This window comes from Anomaloglossus baeobatrachus, chromosome 6 (assembly GCF_048569485.1).
Source record: "Anomaloglossus baeobatrachus isolate aAnoBae1 chromosome 6, aAnoBae1.hap1, whole genome shotgun sequence".
Taxonomy (NCBI): domain Eukaryota; kingdom Metazoa; phylum Chordata; class Amphibia; order Anura; family Aromobatidae; genus Anomaloglossus; species Anomaloglossus baeobatrachus.
In genome coordinates, this window is record NC_134358.1 from 191621164 (window position 1) to 191646449 (window position 25286).

Sequence of the window (25286 nt, forward strand, 5' to 3'; positions counted from 1 at the left end):
CTGACTGAGGAGAGAAAACAAGCAGTCCAAAATCTCTCCTTACCCAGGTCCCACCGGCAACCGCGCACCTTTTTGGGCTTAGTGTCATACTGCAGGCCTTGGATAAGGTCTGCCTCGCAAATGATGCAACCCCTCTACGATTGTCTGTCATCTGACCCCTTTGACCTCACTCAGGAAGCTATTGATTCCTTTCATTCCCTTAAACTACTCATTGTATCGGCCCCGGCCCTAGGTATTCCAAATTACGATCAACCATTTTTCTTGTTTTGCACAGAACAGGGAGGGCATGCGACAGCCATCCTCACACAGCAACATGGTGACAAACAAAGACCAATAGCTTACTACTCAGTGCGATTGGACCCAGTTGTCAGAGGGTCTCCCACGTGTGTCCGTGCTGTAGCGGCTGCTGCAGTACTGCTAGAGAAGGCTTGTGAGATCACATTGACATTTCCCTTAACAATTTACTCTCCGCATGAGATCAATGCTATACTTGTGCAAATCCAACCGAAACACCTGTCTATGGCCAGACAGCTCAGACTTAAAGGTGCCCTTCTGATTCCTGAGTATGTCTCCCTCAAGAGGTGTAATGTTCTGAATCCAGCCACCCTTTTGCCAGTAGATTCAGAAAAGGGGGAATTAGTGACAATGGTAGCAAGTGAGGATGAATACTTTGACATGACGCACGAACATGACTCCATAGAGCTGATGAGTCAGGAGACAGCAGGTTTTCCACATGTCTATGATACACCTATTACTAATGCAGATTTTGAGTTTTTTGTAGATGGCTCCAGATACCACCTGGATGGGAGATTCTACACTGGATATGCAGTAGTATCCTCACATGAGGTAATCCGAGCTGAACCACTCCCGCCGCACATGTCCATGCAGGAGGCGGAGCTAACAGCACTCATTGAGGCGTGTAGAGCGGGATCAGGTAGGAAAATTAATGTTTATTCAGACTCAAATTATGGATTTGGCATCTGTCATGATTTTGGCCTTATCTGGAGAAGTAGAGCTTTTCTTACGTCAGCTGGTAAGCCTATTAAAAATGCAGAATTGGTAAAACGGTTAATGGAGGCACTAATGTTACCAGTCCAGGTTGGCATCATTAAGGTGAAAGCACACACAAAAGGTGACTCACTGGAGGTAGCGGGCAATAGAAGGGCGGATGCGGCTGCGAAAGCAGCGGCAAAGAGGCCTAGGGATCAGAGGATAGAGGCAGGGAGCCAGCAACTCAAAGCCACAGTGAGTCTGGATGTCCTGCAATCCCTCCAGCATCAGGCTGCCCAAACAGAGAAGGAACACTGGGGGAAAATGGGAGCTGGGCTGAACTCAAATGGAGTATGGGAAAGTAAGGATAGGTTGTGTTTACCAAGGTCCCTGTTCCCTATGATGGCACAAGCAACACATGGCCCCACTCACGCCTCAAAAAGTCACATGTGTAACCAGGTGAATGCCTTCTGGATCGCTCCTGGCTTCAGTTACGTAGCCTCCAAACACGTACAATCCTGCATTATCCTCGCACAACACAACCCAGGTAAAACAGTAAAAGTCCCTAAGAAAGCAACACCCAGACCGCTCTACCCGTTTCAACGACTGCAAATAGACTACATACAACTACCCAAGGTAGGAGTGTATGAATACGTCCTGGTATGTGTAGATCTCTTCTCAGGATGGGTTGAGGCCTATCCAGTAAAATGTGCAAATGCTAAAACAACTGCAGATAAACTGATGAAGGAACTAGTCTGTAGGTATGGCATCCCAGAAGTCTTAGAAAGTGACAGGGGCACACACTTCACTGGAGAAATAATGAGGGACATTATGCAGGCCCTGGGAATAGAGCAGGCATTCCATACCCCTTATCATCCGCAGAACAGTGGAAAAGTAGAGAGATTAAACGGGACACTTAAACTAAAAATTTAAAAGGCCATGGCAGAGACAGGAAAGAATTGGGTAGAGTGCTTATCCCTGGCACTCTTTTCAGTCAGACACACTCCAAATAGAAAGACAGGCTTGTCTCCTTTGAAGTCCTGTTTGGTAGTGCCCCAAAAACAGGTCTGTACTTTCCACAAGTGTTACAGATGCAACACGGCACTATGACAGCCTACGTCCAGGCCTTACAGGAAAGACTTAATATGGTGCATAAACATGTCTTTTCATCCATTCCAGATCCCAATGCAAGTGCAGATGTGCATCAGCTGAATCCAGGTGATTGGGTGGTCGTGCGCAGACACGTGAGAAGGAGCCTAGATCCACGCTTTGATGGCCCATTCCAAGTCCAGCTGACCACATCCACCTCAGTGAAACTTGAGGGAAAACCCACCTGGATCCACGACAGTCACTGTAAAAAGGTCACTCCACCGGCAGAATGACAGTTTTGCTAATTATCCTGCTAGGTGTAGCAGGGTTGCTGCACCCAACAAAGACGCTGAGCGAACTTTTAAATACGGACTGGGATAATAAACTCATTCGCCACCATATTTTTCTTACTGAGGACATGGAAGGAGAAAAGCCAAAAGACTGTTGGATCTGCACACACAGTCCTATTTCTTCAAAGTCTATGCCTCATTTAGCCTTACCTCTGGAACCACAGGAGGTATTGGTACCAGACTGTATACACAATGAAACCTGGACTCAATCTAGATTTTTGGGAGAAGATGTACCTCGTGATGTATCTGCTACATTGACTATAGTTGGATGGGTCACTAAACCCTGGTTCCAGCTAAATATCACACGGCCCGATGGATACTCGTGGTGGATGGAATACGATTCAGACAAGGGCATAATTGCCAAAATAAAGACTAAGATTCCTCATTCAGGCCCCATTCCCCATGATGGATTATGGTTCAGTCTTCAATACAATGGTGTTGGAAATTGTGGAAAAGACAATAACTGTTTCTATATACATACACATGACTTAACCAAAGACAATGAGACAGTATATCAGAAGGGTATTGAGGGCTGTACATCATCATTTATTAGACGGACTTTTAGGAGGGAGCGGGGTAGCTGTATCTCGGGTATGACCGGAAAACAAATGAACAATACGTGGTGTGCTCATAAAGTCATGAAGGGGCTTCTGAATCTGCTTTATTGTGTACAAAGTCAAACTCACTTTTGTATTTTACCAGAGGGAGTGTTTTTGGTTTGTGGGAATCGTGCTCACAAGTGGGTGAGCCCTGACATGAGAGGGGTTTGCACACTTGCCAGACTAACAACAGCCACTTTCATAGTTCCTCATAGTAAAGTAGATGTAGCAGCTGTCCCAATTCATACCATGTATAAACGAGCAGCAGATAATACACCCTGGCCAAATGGTAGGCCTCATGTAGTAGAATTGGGAAAAGCAAATAAGGTATTTAGTGCTATTTTCATACACCCTTTCTTAATGCAAATGTGGGACAAGCTAGTAGAGTCCACTGACTACCTGGATGATCAAATTTTTCGGGTTCTTGAGATTCTTAATGCTACCAATGCTATACAAAAACAATTAATTGTAGTCACTAACCAGCATACTATAGTGCTAGACTTTGTGACAGCAAAAGACGGTGGAATGTGTCAAATAATTGGTCCTGCCTTTTGCCATTACATTGACCCTGCAGGCAACCTCCAGGTTAGAGCAGATATACAGAAAACAAGTGAACTTAGGGATAAATGGTTAAAAGAGCACGATGCCAACAAGGACTCCTGGTGGGGAAATACATTTTCTTTTATGAATCCAGCCAATTGGTTTAAGGGCCTAGCAGGTTGGGTTTCTGGCATTATACAAACCTGTATGCAAATATTGTTGTTCTGTCTATTGCTTTATATAGCTGTAAAAGCATTGATCTATGCATTACCTAAACTACTGAATAATGTATGTGCTAAGAGTCCCAGTATTGAACCCTCTGTAGTTTACTACGGACCCCAAATGGCCTCTGCTGACCGGGAGTAGGTGTCCACACTGAGGGTGGATGAGTGAAGTGGTAGTAAGACTCCTCATGGGTACTAGGCCCATGAGCCAGCAGCTCCTGTTTGGACGCCTACTGACCCTGCAGTGAAGGTTATACCATTTACAAAAGGGGGAAATTGATATAGAAGGGTTAATAGTTTCTATATTTCTTTATTAAAGATATTTTATTGTTCCATTAGTAAGTATATCTGGTGGTAGTTCATAGTCATTATGGAGCCTTCAGAATGAGAAACAGGCTCAAGGATTATTATTGTCTGCTAAATGTTCTTCTTATCTTCTTCTTATCTCATATGCATGACTCTACATTTTTGTTTTGCTAAAACTTAAAGGTCATATGAGCAACTTGTCAAGTCCAGCTAGAAGCCTTTTTTTGCTATATCACATTGATCTGTAAATGGTATAAATAAACTGTACCTTGGCTGAATAAACAGAAAATTGATCATGCTCACATGAATGCAGGTCTTTTCTCCGAGCGCTCGATCTTGATTAGGCCTGAAGAGGCCTAATTCAGAGGACCTCACTGGTGATCCCATAAGCTGACTTTTGAAACAGAACAGCTACAACAGCATACTAATATTATTTGGCGACTTCAACATAGTCCCTGAAGCATCTTTAGACTCTACCTTATTAACAAAACACAAAAGTGACTGGCTAATTAATACAGAAAATGTACCTTCTTCAGAGCGCTAAATTCTTCTAAAGAGTATACCTATTACTTTAATAGACATTATACAACCAACTATCAAACTATCAATGTAATATGAATAAAATTTGGTAATGTAATACGCATTTAATGCTAAATCCAGTCTACAAAAAAAGTAATAAGCAGAGATATACAAAAGTTTTGTAAAGAAAACAGACCAATAGAAACATCTACCTATACCCATTGGAATGCTCAGAAAGCAGTAATGAGAAGTTCTCTTATTACCCTTTTATCCAAACAAAAATATAACTAGATAGAAAAAATTTAAACTATCTCCCAAAAACTAGCAAAGTTTAAAAAAGCCCAAGAAATTAAATCTTCCCATACTATCCATCAACAATTCCTACAAATCAGAATAATGATCAAATCCCTATTAGCCGATACATTTGACAAATGGCTTCCATCAGTTAAAATTAATTATTGTTATTCGAATAATAAAGTTACCAAATTAATAACCGATAGAGTTAAAAGTATTAGAATTATTAGAAACGTATTAGAAACAAAACTAGGAAAAATTAAGTCATAGACCAACATAATCTAATAACACCCCCAAACTCTATAATGTACAAGAAGATGCAATCAAACCATAACCCAATTAAGAAACTATAACAAATGTCCTTAAAAAATCAACCTCGCCACATTATCTGAAGAACTACTAACTAGCCTAAATGGACAATTTACTGAGGATGAGGTCAGCTCCATTGTCAGGGCACTGAAGAAGGGCAAAAGTCTTGGCCCTGATGATTTTTCTAATACCTACAAACATTTGAAGAACTTAAATTTTTCAATAACTGACATCCTAAATAAAGCAGAAATCAATAGACTGTATATATTCGAGTATAAGCCGACCCAAGTATAAGCTGAGGCCCCCTAATTATACCACAAAAGACTGTGAAACCTTTTTGACTCAAGTATAAGCCTAGGGTGGGAAATGCAGCAGCTACTGGAAAATTTAAAAAATAAAAATAAATACCAATAAAATGTAATGTGCCCATATTGTCCCCTTTAGTAATTTGCCACATCCTTCTGACCTATAGTAATGTGCCTCAATCTTGTTCCCCATGTAGCAATGTGCCCATCCTTTAGTAATGTGCCCCATAGTATTGTGCCCATCCTTGTGCCCCATAGTAATGTGCCCATCCTTTAGTAATGTGCCCTGCAGTAATGTGCCTCATGCTTTAGTAATGTCCTCATTCTGATCCCCTTCTTGCTCCCTATTATGCTGTTGTTTATACACACACACACACACACAGACACACACACACACACTCAAATCTTCTCACTTGTCCGCCATTCCTGCGCTGTCCCTTACCTGCTTCTTGCAGTCCACAGGCACATAGACTCCTCGGTGATCTCGTCCGGTGCCCAGAGCCACTGCTGCAGGCTGACATCATGGCTTTACTGCAGTTGAATGTTTTGTGGCGCCGTAAAGCATTCAACTTCACTAAAACCATAATGGCAGTGGCGGTGGCCCTGTGTACTGGAGACAATTATTGAGAGGTGCTTCTTGCAGTCCGCAGGCACATAGGCCCCTCGGTGATCTCGTTCGGTGCACAAGGCTGCCGCCGCTGCCATCATGGTTTTACTGAAGTTAATGCTTTACGGCACTGCAAAGCATTCAACTGCAGTAAAGTCATGACGGCAGCCTTCAGCGGTGGTGTGAGGCCAGGTGAGAAGAATTTTTATATGGGAAGCTCACTCGAGTATAAGCTGAGGGGGGCATTTTCAGCATAAAAATGGGCTGAAAAAGTCAGCTTATACCCTAGTATATATGGTAAGTTACAAAAAAATAGCCTATATGCTGACAACATTATAATCTCAATAGCAGATGTAATAAAGTAACTAACTGATGTGTCTTAGAAACCATAGAAACATTCACAAAAACTTAATTACATAAAATAAACTCACAGAAATCTAAAATACTAAGTTCTTCTTGAATTTGAAAACAATTAAGAAATTTATATAACTGTAAATGGGAAAAAAATAACTTTCCTTATTTGGTCATGCAGATCCCAAACTGAAATTGTGCTGCTATGATCATGGAAACTTAATTAGAATATATAAGATCAAAACAAATTAATGTACCTATCCAACTTTAACAATAGCTGGTTAGCAAAGTTAAATTTGTTCAAAATGTTGATTCTACCTTGAATATTTTACATATTCCACGCAATCTCCATGATCATTCCAGTCACGTGGCTAAAAAAGCCATAGCAACAATTGTGCAGATTTTTTACTTTAATTGGGAGAATACATGGAGAATAAGAAGTTGCTGTTCAAGTAGAACACAACACTTGGGGTTAGTTTAAAGTTAATTTAAATAAATAGATGTTGGAATAATAATAGGTCCCACAATTGGATATGTTAAAAGAATATGTTCCTGTGCTGAGATAATCTTCAAAAAATTGTTTAAAAGAACTGAGAGTCGTCAGTAGTTGATACCTTTTAATGGCTAACTGAAAAGATGGTAATAACAGCAAGCTTTCGAGACTACTCAGGTCTCTTCATCAGGCTTCATCTTTATTCAGTAGAGATCAATATATTATCTGCTCCATTGCAGCTGCCACTCAAGTAGCTGCCGATTTATTTTAAACTTTACTTTGTTAGATTTGAAAGCCTAAACTTCCAAGCTGACCACTAAAGGTATGTAGAGAATCAACATGATAGTGCCAGTATAGCACTGGCTTTAGCTCATATACAAAAATCCTGGTGATTGGTTCCCTTTAATAAGTTATTTCTACCTAAAAATGATGCCAATGGCTAAAACAATTCATATTGTAAAAAACTTACTTTTGTATGGTTATTTCAGAAAAAGCATAAAACGGTTAGTGCTCCTTAAACGCAACAATAGAAAAGTGGAAAAAAAAGATGTCACAAAAAGCCAAAACTGGCTGTAATTCCACAGGGTCAAGGCCTCATTCAGACTTCCAGTTTTGTTTCTCATCAAAAAAACAATGTTCGTTAGTATGTTGGATCACCTTTTCATCAGTATTTGGTCTGTTTCTCCATTATTACTATCACTATTTCATCTAATTCTCTCATAGCGTAAAAAGAAGTTTTTTGGGGCTCCATTGAGTTGAGTGGACGAGTTTAAATCTTGCCTTTAACAAAAAATGGACAATTGAACAGCACTACATGCTATAAGGGCACTTTCCCACTTGCATTATTTGGTAGCCGTCACAATCCGCCGCTTTGATAAACAGTGCAATCCTTTAGCAGATGTGCGCTTTTTCCTATAGACTTGTAATGGCGACGCATTGCAACGGATGGCCTTGCTTTGCATCCGCCGGTTGACGCTGTGTTGCATCCGCCGGGTGGAAAGAGCGCAGCATGTAGGGTTTTCTTCGCTTCCCAGAGCGTCAAAAAAATGCACAGGATTCCGTCAGCATCCGTCATTTTTATAATGGAAGCCTATGGTGGTGAAATCCATCATTTGACGAATTCATGTGACGGATCCGTTTTTACACAACTGAGCATGCTCAGTTGAGTAAATCGCTGAAAAAAAACCTTGATTGGATTGCGTTGTTTTGCAGGATCCGTCGCATCAGTTGTGCCACTATATGCATCCGTTACATCCGTGACACAACGCAATGCGACGGATGCTGCACAACACAATTGAGAAACTAGCCTAACTTGTACATTGTCCATTGATTAAATAAGAACACTAATAAGATATGTAAGTGAAAAATGGATATTTGAATGAGGCCTAACTAATATATCAGCCAAACGTTTGAAGGAATTTGCAAAAATTGCACATATTATCAAGAACGTTGCATACAAAAAAGCTATAAATAAATAGTACAATAGCAAAACAGATTCCGGTAAGTTATTTGTAATTTTCAATCGCAAAAGTTGATGTTTGATGTTAGGACAAAGATAACAAGGTTAGGTTCAGCTTTTAGAAAACTTCAGCAGCTGTGTTATTGATTGAATCACAATCTAATTGCCATGAATTGTGTTATTTCAGGACTCATTAAACTGGAAGCTTTGGAAAGAGAATTTTAAAACCGAGATCTTTCCGAGAAATAAACAAGTGAACAGGAATACGTCTTTAAAAGTAAGGCCCAATATATTTTAATGCTATTAGACGTTCATTTTTAGTTCCATTAATTTGTGTTGCTGCTGAATTTTATACTGTTGTTCTTTTAAATTTCTCTTAGCTTATTTTTTACGATGCTCGTTTGAATCTCTTGTAAATACAATTTAAAACTAGACCTTTACTGAGGATACAGTATACATTTTAAATTGCTGGAAGCAGGTATAAGGCAAAATGTCACACGGTAGTAACATTCTTTGTTGAAAAACTGAAAACGTATGAAAACAAATTGACAAATTCCAAAATAATTTACAATAGTATTTGGGAAACTAGGGCTACAATAATAAGTGTTCTTTCATACAAATATGATTTTGAAAAATACTTGTCACAATTGAATCTTTAAAAGTAGCTCGTTACATCGGATTATGCTATTCACCTGCATATGTAGGGTTAATCTGCAGGTTAATAACATTATTAAGGTGCCCGGCCGTAGTTTTGAAAGTGAGGCACCATTGAGAAAATTAAGCTTATTTCTCCTGGGAGCCACCGTCTTTCAGTCCTGCATGGAGCAATTACAGTCACCACTCAAAGAGCTGAGAGTGGCGGCTGTAAGATGCCCTTGCACTGACTGACAGTTGACTTCTTTAAGAACATTAGATAGTGTTAGAAATGCAGCACTTCTTACCTCTGTGTTTCCTGTGTTTCTAAACATAAGAGTGAATTTTAAAACTATGTGTTCATACATTTAAATAATTTTTAACGGGTGCTGTTCAGTACTCTTATTTTTTCTTCTAAAAAGATATTCAGGATGTTCAGGTTCACCAAAGAAGCATGGGAAAAAATTGAGAACAGCAAGAAAGCTTGACGCTGATCCAAACCCCAAATAACAAACCCCATACAAGTCAATGGGAAGAAATGTTCAGGGTTGTAAAATGACCATGGCAAGCGCTAGGGGGCTGTGGTAGAAGTCAAATGGGCTCACTAAGAGCAACAATGGAGCCCAGATGTGACTTCCAGAGAACTGAGTGATGTTACCTGCCAGGTCCACCGTTGGCTGGTGACATCACTCAGCTCAGTGGAGGTCACACCCGGGCTCCTCCAGCTGATGTCAGTGTTTCCTGGAGCCTACAGACTGCAGACATGTTTCCTCCATGCTCCGGATGTAGCAAAGCTAAGGATTGTCATGGGACTTTGTATGGATTATGTCAGATCTTCAAGGGTGTTTTTGGAGTCAATAAAAGGAGTGAAAGAGGGTGTGTGTCTTTTACTTCAAATTAAGGATTTTTCTGGTGTTTGTGTTTTATTTCTTTTCACTTATAAGTTTAGTAATGGAGGGGTCTTATAGGTGTCTTCCATTACTAATTTAGGGCTTAGTTGCAGCTATGAGCTTTGATTAACCCCTTTTTTTACCCCGATTTGCAATGCACCAGAGCAATTGGGATTAGCCGGGTAAAGCGCCAGAATTGGCACATCTAATGTAATGTGAGCTTCAGCTTCAAGAGGAACCTCAAGACCCACCTCTTCCAACAAGCCTACAACCTACCATAGCCCTCAGTCCAGTAGACCACTGGGCAACCAGCTCTGTCGTCACCTATTGTACCATCACTCATTCCCTGTAGACTGTGAGCCCTCGCGGGCAGGGTCCTCTCTCCTCCTATACCAGTCTGTTTTGTACTAACGATTGTTGTACGTATACCCTCTTTCACTTGTAAAGCGCCATGGAATAAATGGCGCTATAATAATAAATAATAATAATAATAATGTGCCAGTTGTAGGCAGATGTGGGCTATTATTTTTAGGTTGGGAGAGCTATATTCATGATGCCTCCCAACGTGATAATACCAGCAACCACCTGTTTGCTTTACTGTGGCTGGATATCAAAAATGGGGACCGTACATCTTTTTTTCCCCTCTCTATTTTTATATCCAGCCATGGTAAAGCTCACAGGGGGAGCTGCAGTTGTCACCGTTGTCCCTCTGTTATTTGAGGCTTGTGACAGATTCAGGACCTATGAGTCATTTTCCCTTCTTGACTCTCAATATTAAGCATGTTTTCCTTTCCTTGGCAGTTGTAGGGTTAATGTCAGTATTCCTTACCAGCAAATAGGCTAATTACTTGCTCTGGTGTTTTCAGTTTGGAACCACTCCAAGTCCCTTTATATATCCTCTGCTACCTGCAGAGGGGGCATGTTATCCTCTTTGCCATTTGGATTCTAAGCCATGAGGTGTAATGAACTGCTTAAACCATCTGTTGAAGGTGGCTGCAGTCTTGGTGTTGACTGCAGCAGTCTGTTCTGTCTCCCTTCCTTGGTGTGTTGCTTCAGTACAGCGGTGGGGCTTGCCTCTTTCACCTGCCCATTCCCTAGCCAGGGACTATTGTATCTCAGTGCTTCAGGTTACTGCTCAGCAACAGGTGAGGAACCTGTATAGGAACTGGCTAGGAGTGCAGGGTACAACAGCAGGTAAGTGGAGGAGGTGTCCATCTATCTTCTCACTAGTTCTAGGGCCCACCATTGTTAAAGTGTCCCCAGTGTACCCCTTGTTGGTCATATTGTCACCCTTGTCGATGTGTGTTTTGGGTCACACCAGACTCTCCCAAAAATCAAGGCTAAAAGAGCTTAAAAATTTGGGGAAAATAAACCTTGGTTTAAAAGTCTTCAATCGTGTCAAATCCCTAGTGAGGAACCTACTACATTAGTAATACAATACTGTAGCAACAAAATAAAGGATGTTTTTCTGAAAAATTAGTCAATACTTAGAAATTATGAAAAAACTTCAAAAATTATTGATAGTGAATTCAGAGAGTAGAAAGGCAACATCTTTGGGATTTACATTATTGTCTAGTAATTTGAAAACTATGGAGACAAATCAAAGGTGATCAGCAGATATGGAAAAACAAGCAGACTGCTGATCTTTATAGTCCCCTAGGGGTACTAGTAAAATAAAAAAAAATAAAAAAAGTTTGGAAAAATTAAAAAAAAACCTAAAAGTTCAAATCACCCCTTTTCGCCCCATTGAAGTTTAAAGGGTTAAAAAAAGAAAATATATACACACATTTAGTATCTCCGCATTCAGAAACACCCGATCTATAAATATAAAATCAATTAATCTGATTGGTAAATGGCGTAGCGGCAAAAAATTCCCTAACGGCAAAATTATGTTTTTTTGTCACGGCATATTTTGGGCAAAATGCAATAATAGGCAATCAAAACATAGCATCTGCGCAAAAATGGTACCACAAAAACTGTCAACTCGAGACAAAAAAATAAGCCACCACTGAGCTATAGATCCCAAAAAATGAGAAAATGAGAAAACTACGGATCACGAAAAATGGCGCAAAACGTGTGCCACTTTATTTTGGACAAACTTCAGATTTATTTTAACCCCTTAGCTAAAAGTAAACCTATACATGTTTGAAGTCTGTGAACTCGTACCGAACTGAGGAATCACACCAACACATCAGTTTAATCATATAGTGAACACAGTGAATAAAATATCTCAAAAACCATCGCACTTTTTTTTGCAATTTTGTAATTTTTCCGCATCTGGATTTTTTTTTGACATTTTCCAGTACACTATATGGTAAAACTAATAGTTTAATTTAAAAGTACAACTCATTCCACAAAAAAAAACAAGTCCTCACTTGGCTATATTGAAGGAAAAATAAAAAAGTTATGGCTTTCAGAACAAAAATGGCAAAAAAAAAATATGGAAAGTGCAAAATCGGCCAGTCAGGAAGAGGTTAAAAGTAGTAACGGGAAAAGAGATAAAAAATGTATTCTGAAAAGCAGAGAAGCATGGTGGATATTTAAATCGGATACTAGGATGCCCAAGGGTTTTAATTAGTGATTGGCAAGCACTACCATGCCTATGTGCTTGGTACTCCTTAAGAGCAGTTGGACAATTCGACTTGAGTACCTAAATAAAATGAAGTCAATGGGGATGTGAGCATTTAGCTTGAAAATCTTCTGCAAAAATGCTGGAGTTCCCCATTTGCGTGCCATATACTGGAATGCTTGATTTGGGCCTAGTACCAAGCACATAGTGCTCGCTGATCACTAGTCTTCAATTAAGAAAGTACATTGTTACATTATCATTATTTAAATATTTGTAACTTTGTGTTCTAATTTAAATAAATCACAAAAAACTTATATGAGAAATGTACACATTTTTTGACTCATGCGCACCAAGTTCTCCTATTATTGTTTTTCACCAGGTATTTAAATAATATATTCCCATTTTCATCAAGTTTTGTATCTTGGCGTTAAAAATTTTCTTTTCTGAAGCTGTATATGCCCACATTAATGTTCAGAAAACGCCATTACGTGATCTGTATATGCAGAGCAGGATCAGTCTACAGATGTTTGTAGACAAATAATAATAATTTTGCCTAGTGATTCATCGTAAAAAATGTTATTGTGTATTATTCATTCATTTTTAAAAAATATTATATTGTGACTTTATATATTTATAAAATGTATTTTATGAGTAGTCTTACATATTTTGATTTTTATTGGGCTGAGAATTGTGGTTCAGCTCTAGAGAACCAGATATGTCTACTGCATTCTTTTAAAATATACTTCCTAATCAAATATTATATTGTAAACATCATTCTAATAACGTGTTAACTATTCACACATTGGCAACTATTGCATTCTATATTCTATATATGTGCAATTTTGTTATGCAGAAGAACAACTGTCTTTTTATTTATCCCGGTACATTGGTGCTATAATGTGAACAAGGTTCTAACAATGTCTTACATATTGGAATATAATGAAATAACATGTCTGAATTAATTAAGCCACATGTGTGCGAATAGAATCAAATTTAATTTATGTGCTCATAGCATTTTTAAAGTTATCATGATTAAGAGCGTTCTCATCTCAAACGCGTAGGTCTACATTCTTTTTATAGATTTTTGCAAATTACATTTGATGTCTGAACTGTAAACTTTTGATATTCTATTAAATACATTTTTCTGGACATCATAGAGCAGGAATATTTTCTTTTTGTTTTCTACTACATCTGAACTGCACATTTCCCTGCGCCCGAGTGTTGGTGTTCCTTTTGAGGGTGAACTTGACTCTTTCTATACATTAATTTGATGTGATATTTCAACACAAATTAACAAGTATTTGTGAAGTGTTTAGGAAATTATTAATGGCTTTCTAAAATCCCAATAAAATACAGTTAAGTTTGTGTGCATAATGTGAAAAAAAATGTGGAAAAGTTTGTTGGGTATGAATAATTTTTCAAGTCACTGTATTTATTTACCTATCTATCTAAACACACATAATTCACAGGGCTGTTGTTCACACATAATCTAGAAATTAAGTCACCTCTATACCTCACATAAGGCCCCGTTACACATAGCGATGTCGTTAGATGGCTGAAACGTCACACATTTTGTGACGCAACAGCAACCTCGCTAGCGATCTCGCTACGTGTGACACATAGCATCGACCGGCCACCCGCTGCGATATCGCCGATCGTACCTGAATGTCCTGATTCATTTTTTGATCGTTGGTGTCCCACTGGGCAGCATGCATTGCTGTGTTTGATGGCATAACAATGATGAGCAACCTCGTTGGCACGCCTGGGTGGAAACACTATGCCTCTATTGTGGTCTAAGTCATCAGAATAGCTGCTGTGTGACAGGTCCCAACGACCGCCGAGGTTGTTATACGGATCTCCATATCGTTGCTGCATCATAAATTAGATCTGCCTGTTTGCCAGCTCACTAGCGACCATGTAGCGACGTATCAGCGATCCTGACCAGGTCGTATCGTTGTCGGGATCGCTGGAACGTTGCTACGTGTAATGGGACCCTAAGTGTATGTTGTTTAAAGAGAAACTGTCACCAGGTTTTAGCTAAAACGTGAAATGAAAGCACCATGATGTAGGAGCAAAGAGACCCTGATTTTTCTGAAATCACTTAGTTTCCTGGGTTCAGTGCTTATGACACAATCAGAGTTTTTAGATTTACCGTGCAGCAGAATTGTGAGAGCTAATCCCACCCAAACAGGCATCCTATGTACAATATTTATAGACAGTAATCTGATAATCACAGTAGGGAGCATGTCAGACTACTAGGCATGAGACTACAGTAGCTGATGTAGTCTGTGCAATGATATAGTCCTTGTGATAAACAATTATTGCAAGTAAAAAACAAGCAGCTTAATAAGAGACGCATTTCTGAAATTTGTGTTTTAACCCCTACAGCATACTGTCTGTAGATAACATAGCAAATACTGGGTGAAAGATTCTCTATAATATTTATAGTTTTTTTGCTCATTTATTTTTTGTATTAGTCCAATATTAGACCCATACACAACACCCAAGCAAAGTAATACTGCAGGTATTCACTTTGGTACATGAACCTTAAAAGCTTTTCTTCTCTTGTTTGATGCATTTTTTAATAATTATTATTGATGTTGGACACATTTACATCTATGTTAGTCTAAAAGTAGCTGAGGTAGGAGCTACAATGTCTTTCTCGGGATAGACCAACATTTTTATCTATGATTGCGACAACCTCATGCCCTTTAGTAAAAAGAGGTGCACTGGCTGAATAGTCAGGTTCTGTCATAATTAGACTGTGTTCTTTCTGATGCAGATATCCTGAGACCTGAGCCCATGGACATCTGGGTCAGTAGATTGAACCGGTGGCAAGAACCGGCCAAGTTTGCTTTTAGTGTACTTCCATGTCTAGCCTTGAGTATCATGTCAGATAAGCAAACTATGTTATTTTCCACAAAAGTGGAAAACCTAATATTTGTTGTCAAAATGAAACAGACATGGATCAATGGAGACGTTCATAAATCTATAGCTGATGCCAATTATTAAATCAGTAATACCATCCACCTGCCTGTCCATTGTTTGTTTTGTACTTCACTCTTATCAGATATCTGAAGTCCTAGCTCTGAAGATAAGCCTACTGAAGGAGATTGTGCTGATAAGAACAACACTTAGAGAAAAAGACAAGTGCTCACTCTTTTATTGTCATCATTGTAGTCCAAATGAGTACATGCTGATATCAATAAGGTTGAAGAGGCTTCAAAGCCATACAAACAATAATTCACAGGAACAAAGAAAAAATCCCTAATATAATGATTTGAAATGTTTCATTACTTTTCCTGTTGAATAAAAGTATAAGAAATGAAAGATTAGTTATTCTTTATAATAGTTGTTATTGTAAACAAAATGCTAAAAATGTAAAAGTTATTTCAATAATGTTTAGTCTATGTATTTTTTCTCTATGGCCTTACACTTACTATGTGATGTAGATGGTACGTTTGGTTTGCCACCAGTCATCCACCTGTAGCATGTGTTGTCTTCGCTTGCTAATTATCTTCAGAACATAACTTTGTAATGCCCTGAAGCGAAGCAGTACAAAACAATGTTCTTCATGTGACAGCAATCTCTGCAGCAAGAAAATCTTACAGTACTGTGAAACCTTTTATACAACCTGCCTAATGAATTTCAATCTAGCCTCAAGGTTTGAAGCTCTTGTGCAAATACCTATTGTCTGGCAGGTATAACAAGACTAAAGACAGCATCATAGAAATTATATAGTATATTAATGCAGATTGGAAAATAATGATATGTAAGTCACCTGTCCCAGCCTTGCTTTCTCACAAACATATATGTCAGAAATGCTTTGAAATTGAGGAGCATTATCATTGACGTCCATTACTCGAATATACACGTGTACATAGGATACATAGGCTGGAGTTTCTGAATAGGAAACAAAAATAAAGGCCAAATTCAATGAATAATATTTTACAAAAAAAATATCACTTTACTGACTGAATAAATCTTCTGACTTACAAGTGAATCTCAATAAATTAGATTATCATCAAAAAGAAAATTTATTTTAGTATTTCAATACAAAAAGGAGACACATATATTATATATAGTCATTACAAGCAGAGTGATCTATTTCAAGTGTGTATTTCTAATAATGCTGATGATTATGGCTTACAGCCAATGAAAACCCAAAAGTAATTTTCTCAGAAAATGTTAATATTATATAAGACCAACTGAAAAAATAATTTTAAACTTAGAAATGTTGGCCTACTGAAAAGTCTGTACAGTAAATGCACTCAAAACTTAGTCGGAGCTCTTTTTGTATGAATTACTGCATCAATGCAGCATGACATGAAGGCGATCAGCCTGTGGCACTGTTGAGGTGTATTAAAGCTCAGAATGTTTTGATAGTAGCCTTCAGCTCATCTGCATTCTTGAGTCTGATGTCTCTCATCTTCCTCTTGACAATACTCCATAGATTCTCTATGTTGTTTAGGTCAGGCGAGTTTGCTGGCCAATCAAGCACAGTGATATTGTGGTTATTAAACCAGGTACTGGTACTTTTGTCAGTGTGGACAGGTGCTAAATCCTGCTGGAAAATGAAATATTAATCTGCAAAAAGCTTGTCGGCAGAGGGAAGCATAAAGTGCTCTAAAATTTCCTGGTAGATTGCTGCACTGACTTTGGTCTTCATAAAACAAAGTGAACTTACACCAGCAGATGACATGGCTCCCCAAACCATCACTGATTGTGGAAACTACACACTACACCTCAAGTAGATTGGACTGTGGCCTCTCCACTCTTCCTCTAGACTCTGAAACCTTGATTTCCAAACGAAGGGGAAAATTTACTTTCATCTGACAACAACACCTTGGACCACTGAGAAACAGTCCACTTCTTTTTCTCCTTGGCCCAGGTGAAACGCTTCTGACATTGCCTATTGGTCATGACTGGCTTGACACAAGGAATGCAACAGTTGTAGCCTATGTCCTGGATATGTCTGTGTGTGGTGGCTCTTGAAGCACTGACTCCAGCAGCAGTCTACTCCTTTTTAATCTCCCCCAAATTTTTAAATGGCCTTTTCTTAACAATCCTATCAAGCCTGCGGGTTTCCCGGTTACTTGTTCACCTTTTTCTACCACACTTTTTCCTTCCACTTAACCTTCCATTAATATGCTTGGATACATCACTTTGTCAACAGCCAGCTTCTTTAGCAATGACCCTTTATGGCTTACTCTCCTTGTGGAGTATGTCAATGACTGTCTTCTGGGCATCTGTCAAGTTAGCAGTATTCCCCATGATTGTGTAGCCTCCTGTTCAAGACTAAGAGACCATTTTAAACACTTAGGAAGCCTTTGCAGGTATTTTGTGGTAACTATTCTATTTTTCTGAGATATTGACTTTTGGGTTTTCATTGGCTATAAGCCATAATCATCAAAATTAACAGAAATAAAAGCTTGAAATAAATTCCTCTGTTTGTAATGACGCAATATAATATATGCGTTTCACTTTTTGTATTCAATTACTGAAATAAATTAACTATTTGATGATATCTAATTTATTGAGATGCACTGGTAATAGAGCTATTTCATAAAGATAGATCCTGCAATTTTCCTGATTATATGCACATCATAAAGTGGATCCCCCACTAAGAAACTCTGTTTATGTGTCATAAATTGAAGCCCTGTCTGAATTGTGACAGACAACCTTACATTGCATGTGTGCCTATTGTCCAGTATGGCATTGGCGATGGGTACATGTGGCTGGGACTTCCCAAGCTAAATCTGCTGCTTGTCAAGGGACTAGGAGCAGGGCCAAAGGTGATCAATTGACCCTCTCAGTGTTCTTATTTTGAAAGGAGACAACTCCTTTAATCTGATGGGAGCTAAGTGGACAGAGACAGGAAAACAGAAAATACAAGAATCACTTACTTGCCTCTGTTGCAGTTACTGTCAAATTATGCCAAAGATCGACTTCTCGGTCCAAAGATTTTAATGTGAAGATAGAGCCATTACTTGGATGAATATCAAATAATCTGTAGTGCTTGTTTTTTAGAATGGAATACCTAGAAAAAATTATTTTTTTTTATTTTACATACTCTTAGTGTATTTTCCCATCATATACAAAGCTTGGTGTCTGAAATGTGATCTACAAGACTATTTCTAATAGTCACATCTAAGATCCTACAATGCACTTCTTTAAGTGTCAAATTCAACAATATTTAAAATAGCTATTTAAATATAAATAAAACCTCATGACTTGTATGCATAGCTTTTTGACTATGTACAGTGTATACTGTATTTATGAGAATGTGTGCAACTATCTTTGTCTAAGGCTATGTTCGCACGTTGCGTTTTTTTCCGCGTTTCTGCAGCGTTTTTAGCAGCAGTGTTTTTGTGCTAAAATGCATACATTTTTGATTGCCAGCAAAGTCTAAGGGAAAAGCAGAAATCCTGTCTGCACTTTGCTTATTTTTCAGCAGCGTTTAATTTGCATATTTGTGGTCAAAAACCATGCTGAAAAAGAAGCAGCATGTCAGTTGTTTTTGCCATTTCTGCAGCGTTTCCTTAACATTGGAGTCAATGAGAAATGGCAAAACGCATGTTGGAGTGAATATTCTGCGTTTAATATGCGTTTTACATGCTTTTTACCAGCGTTTTCCTAACCAAAAACGCAGTTGCAGTAGGGAAATAACCAAGGTAGAAACGTCATTACCTACATCACTTCCTTTTTACTATAAATACAGAGCTGTGTATGCTTCAGTGCCTGCTACTATTGTGATATCTCATACTATACATACTTGGAGCTAGTAAAATATAAAATGGTGTGGTTCCAAAGAATGAAAATAGATGTTGCTAAATTAATTTCTATGGTAAGTACATGAATATTTTACATTTCTTAACAAATTATTCATTAATTATAGTTAAGAACTTTTTAATAAATGGCTTAAAAACTATACATAATATTCCTTGACAACTACAAAAATTGTTGCAATCCTACAACCAAAGTAATTTGTGTGTAAAATGTTATAAATACATACCTTATTTAATTTTTGTATATGTGCTATGATGTTTGTTTGCAGATTTTGCAAGACAAATGTTATAATGATAAGGTATACCTTTATAATTTTCTTATAAATTTAGTAATCACTTAATTACAATATGTATAAATTACCTAACAGGTTGAATCCATGCCATGCCTATGGGATCCTACATGCCCTGATTATATGCAGAAAACAAAGAGGATGGACTGTTGGGGAACAATTTGTGCTGAACTTTCCCCACAATGGCATGAGGCTGATGCAGCCTTACAACATAGAATTGGTATAATATTTATTTAAATTTAAAATAGTTAAATTTTTATAAAAATTGTTAAAATTAATATTTATTTATCTATTTTTTTTTACATGTAAAATTGTAATAGAGCTTGACGTGCGCAAAAGATGGCGTTCTGTAAAGGACCGATTTCATAAGCTAAGGAATGAGGGCATGAAAAGTGGGAGTTCACCCAAGAAACCCAATTTCATCTATTATGATGAACTGTCATTTTTATGCACAAGTCGCAAAACAAGAGAGTAAGTATTCATGTAACATTATGTTTGCATTGTTTTATTAAAATAATGTTATCATCACACTTATTTACATTGTTTTTTATTGATTTGTATGTTTTCTTTTCCTTCATCAGAACTTCTGGAAATGTAGCAACAGAAACACCTGTTGATGATGAAGAAGGGCAAGAGAGCCTTCATCAACAACACCAGGAAGGGCAATCTGGCAGTATTGATCACAATTCCTCTGAAAATGAAGGGGAGATTGAAATTGTCAGTGTCCCTGAAAAATCACCACCTAGGTCTACACCAATTAGCTCTGGTCCATCAAAATATATAAAGCCAAAAAACAAAAAAAAACTACCAAAAATATACAATTAGAGGAAGAAGTGATATGTAATGGAAACTTTAAAATTATTAAATACAACTGCACAAGAAGATGACATAGATCATTTTGGCATTAGTATTGCTGGTAGAATTCGGAAAATTAAAGATGTAAAGAAAAAAAATACATGCATGACAGCCATATGTGGGATGCTGAGTTGCTATGAGGAAGAGGGTAGTTTCCCTTCATCAGGCTCTATCATTTCGAAAATAGAACAGATTTTTGAAGATGTCAAAAACCCACCAACCCAAAAGAACAAAAGAATACTGAAACTATGGCCACCAACCCAATCTACATACCCAAACATTATTCTGTTAATCAAAATCCCTATAATCCAAATGTGCAAGCACAATATTTTCAACAACCCATAACAACTCAAAAACCCCAAATTTCCCAAATGAATATTCACCCTCCGTTAAATGTAAATTTGCAGTCACGAGAACAACCTCATGGGTACTTCAGTAGCCAATTATTTTCAGATCATTAACTTTATATTGTTATAATCTTATGTTTTTGTGTTATTGTTTCAAAAAATTATGTATTAATTGTGCATTTAAATGATATGTTGCAAATATGTGGCAATGTGTTTAAAAAAGGCTTTATGAGTGTAATAAAGCTATGTAACGAAATAAAATAATGTTTTGTTTCAAAATCTATGTTTGTATACTTTAATTTTGCAACATAGAAAGTGTTTTCATGTTATAACTTGATGAATTTAGAGTTATCATTGCTTCAGGAAATGACATCATAACAAATTAACATAAACTAGACAGGAAAGGCAGACATTTTTGTTATTGAATCATTTAACTTTATTTTTGAGCCCAATAAAATGACAAACGCATATGCGTTTTTTGTTTCAAAAACGCATGTAAAAAGCGCTAAAAACGCACTAAAAACGCGGAAAAAACGCATGCGTTTTTAGCGCTTAAAAATGGTCAAAAGCCATTTGGTCAAAAACCAAGGGAAATAAAACGTGCAGAATAAACTGCAGGTACTCCGACGCAACGTGCGCACATAGCCTAAGTGTGCATATATACACTATGTATATAAGCTTCTAATTTTATTAGAAAGGAGAGAATGTATTTTAAGTGGCATTGTATGCTATAAATTTAGTATAATTGGGAGCACAGATTTTTTACAACTCGTTCCATGTGAACTCAGTAAAATGATGCCCAGTTTTGGCCGCCATTTTGATGAACTGTTGATGGTCAGCCAGATGGTTGAGCAAAACAAAACAAAAGACTATACCATGCCCCTTTACCACTGACCCCATAGTCAAGTGTTTGGTAATCTCATTCCTTCCTCTTTAGCTCCTTAAATCCAGACCATGGTTTCTAGCTCATCTAGACCTATGACTTCACTTTTCTAGGTGCCATCATGTCACATGTTGTGATGTCAGGAGTCCATTACACCTTATGTCACCTGAGAGACTATACAGTGTATAGGGAAATATGTGACATAGTTGAGCCGGACTTCATGAACTAGATTTAAGAGGCCATGGAAAAAATGGGAAAAGGGAACATTAGCTGGTGAGCTGAGGGAAAACCTTGACAAGTGACTGATGAGGGGTTTTTTACATCTATGGTTATCATGTTTTGAGAAATACAGACAGCATTGCATAATAAGGAACATTCAATTCACAACAATTAATTTTACTGTAAATTGAATTTTCAAGTAAAATATACCCAATTTCTCTTATCATACTACCTTAAATATTTATACATAAATAAATTAAAATTAATAAGTCCAAACGGGAAAAAAAACATTACAATGCCATAGTGATTGGGTTTCGCTTTACCCCTTCATGACATATGACTAGAGTTGAGTGAGTATCGAAATATTTGTGTTCACGATAGTCGTAATAAGTACTATGTAATACTCTCGTATTCATTCCAAATAGCAAGTACAATGTAAGTCAATGGGAGATGCAAGTAATATTCAGCTGATTGGGAAATGCGAGTAATTTTCTGCAGGATTCCAGCAGAAAATTACTCGCATTTCTTATTAACTTGCATTGTACTCACTATTCGGAACCAATACGCGAGTATTACACAGAACTCGTTCCGAGTGTCGCAAACACGAATATTTCGATAGTCGTTTAACTCTACATATGACGCATATTTACATCATATGTTCCATCCCTTGCTTTTAAGCAGCCTTGCTTTGATCAGTCGCCATGTGTCTCTAACACCCACAAGTGGATTAGAGATCTGCCAGCTGCTGATAACTAGTTAAATCTTGTTTTCAATTTCTGACAGTGGTATTTAACATGTGCCGATGGGAGCATGTCATTCCCCACTTCCATCAATGTGCCCTTTACATTATCATGGGACGCCGATGGCTGGTCATGACAGCCAGGGGTCAGCTAATGATCCTTGGGTCTGTCATTACGATCCTCCTGTGAATGCAGTCATTCATAAGAGATTGGGATTTCAGCTACATAGAGCAGGGCTAATGTACTGCTCTGGATAGCACAGCATGAAATCCCCTAAGTGGACTAGTAAGTACAATAAAAAGAAAAAAAAACAACCCACATAAGTTGAAATCACCCCACTTTTGCCCCATTTAAAAAACACAATGAAAAAAAAAATAGATATATTTGGCATTGCTGAGTTCTGAAATGTTCAATCTATCAAAATATAGAATAAATTAATCTGATTGGTAAGCAGCGCAACAAAAAAAGGCAGAATTATGTTTTTTTTGGGCTTACCCAACATTGCAATAAATTGTAAAGCGTAATATAAAAATTTCTGCTCAGGGGACAAAAAATAAACTAGTAAACAGCCCATCATCCCAAAATTTGATAATTTTACGAGTCTCAGAAAACGGAGATAAAAGTTTTTTTACAAATTTCAGATATTTTTTTCACCACTTGAATAAAACTGTAAATATTTGGTATCTATGTTCTTGTACTGACCTGAAGAATAAGGCCTTTTCAGTTTTACCATATAGGGAACATGGTAAATAAAAAAAGCCACCCAAAAATAGTTGAATTGCACTTTTTTGGATTTTCCCCGCACTTGGAATTTTTTTTACCATTTTCCAGTATACTATATGGTAAAATGAATGGTGTCTTTAAAAATGAAAACTCTTTCTGCAAAATACAAGCCCTCATATGAAAGTAATGATGGAAAAATATGAAAGTTCTGTCTCTTGGAAAAAGGGGAGGAAAAAGCGAAAGCGCAAAAATGGAAAATGGCCACTGCATAAAGGGTGAACTAGATCACATTCTACATGCAAGAATATGTGTATTTTGTTTGTGCCCTAATGTAGAGATGTATCTATCCTTATATTCCAACAAATTTCAACGAGGGCATTCTGTTTATGGCCTCAACCACACATCAGTATTTTTGATCAGTATTTCATCAGTATTTATATGGTAAAACCAGGAGTGCCTCTAAGGCTCGTTTCCACTTGCGCATAGCTTCCGATGCAAGAGCATAGGAAGCGATATGTTAATGACCCTCTGCTACAAGTGTGAGCTAAGGGTCATGTGCAGCACACATGATACTAATCACTGGGCCGGTGAGGATCAGGGGATGTCACAGGTGGCCCTGCCCGGTTTCGTGACCCTGAGGTGTACACAGAGGGAGATGGGTGGATAAGGGTAATGGTGGAGGTTGATTTTGCGATTCCACCTGCGGTATGCGGCCAGGGAATTACCCGCCACTGCTGTCACTGTCCTCCAAGGTAGATGGTAATAGCAGCAAAGATGGTTTCGCTCCCCACAGGTGGAGCGGGCCCCGGGGGGGGATGCTGAGAGCTGTAGTAGTGATAGATGGGGCCATTGGCACCAGGGTAAGGGGCGCTGGCGCCGGTAATAAGAGGCCAAGTCAGCTGCTGCGGTTCCAGGTTGTTTTACTCACTGCTATGCCACGCGCCCGGATAGTACCGGTCACCCACTGTGATAGGCCCCGTCGACCTCGGATAAGTTGGAAGAAGCCACTGGTGTTTGAAAAATCTCCTTTCTAAGAGTTGCCCCTCCAGTAGTGAGGAACCCGTGTTGAGCATTCCACTCCAAGCCACAGGCCCCGTGATAGAAGAAAATTGAAGAAGGTGATGGTGGTGACTTGTCGCTAGAACTGATATCCCGGGTAGACTGCCTGAAGATTGTGTGAGTTGCTCCTACTTCTACCCCAAGTGGAACCCGACCCCAGGTGGTTGTCCTGGTGACCGAGAAGTCCCAAACTTCATATTGGCCAACCCCCCTGCTTACCCTAGTCCAGCTTCCCAGTGAGAAGCCTCCTAAGCTGTATGTAAAGTGTGAAGGTGGAACACCAGTGATTAACCCCCTTCTTACCTGAGGCATATACCGTGCCTTAAATAAGGTGCAGTACTCTGTGGCGACTGGAGTCGCAGGGGTGCCACACATGTGACTGTGATCTGATCTTGTGATCGGATCACAGCTGCGGAAAAAAGAGAGAGCACTTTCTCCCTCTCCTCCATGGCCTGTCTCTGCGTACATCGCACTGCGGTTGGATAACATGCGAGTGCAGTGCGATGTTTCACACACACCCATAGACCTATATAGGTGCGTGTGAGCCGAGACTTGCTGCCAAATGCAGCATGCTGCAATTCATATTGACATGAGAAATCATTCACATATGGACACTGCCCCATAGTTTTGCGCTGGTGCGAGTGTAATTCGATGTTTAATTATATTGCACTCATCTGTGCAAAAAGCAAGTGGAACCGAACCCTAAAACACAGAACAGGTATCAATATTATAATCATAGTTTTTCTCTGTAACTTCCACTCCTGGATTTAGCATAGGAACACTGATGCAAAAGTACTGACGTGTGAATGAGGCTTTAGATTTATTTTAACAATTGTGTTGGGAAGCTGATTTTCT

The 25286-nt window shown here is 38.4% G+C and overlaps 1 protein-coding gene across 1 annotated transcript in view; it reads right to left on the reverse strand.

Moving 5' to 3' along the window:
- Positions 1-25286, reverse strand: part of LOC142243062 (cadherin-19-like) — a 409385-nt gene that overhangs the window by 69608 nt on the left and 314491 nt on the right. Inside the window, exons 8-9 of the mRNA XM_075314605.1 lie at positions 18434-18567; positions 16309-16430 (exon numbers count right to left, since the gene is read on the reverse strand). Coding sequence (XP_075170720.1) covers positions 16309-16430; positions 18434-18567 — 256 coding nt within the window. The remainder of the gene's footprint in view (positions 1-16308; positions 16431-18433; positions 18568-25286) is intronic.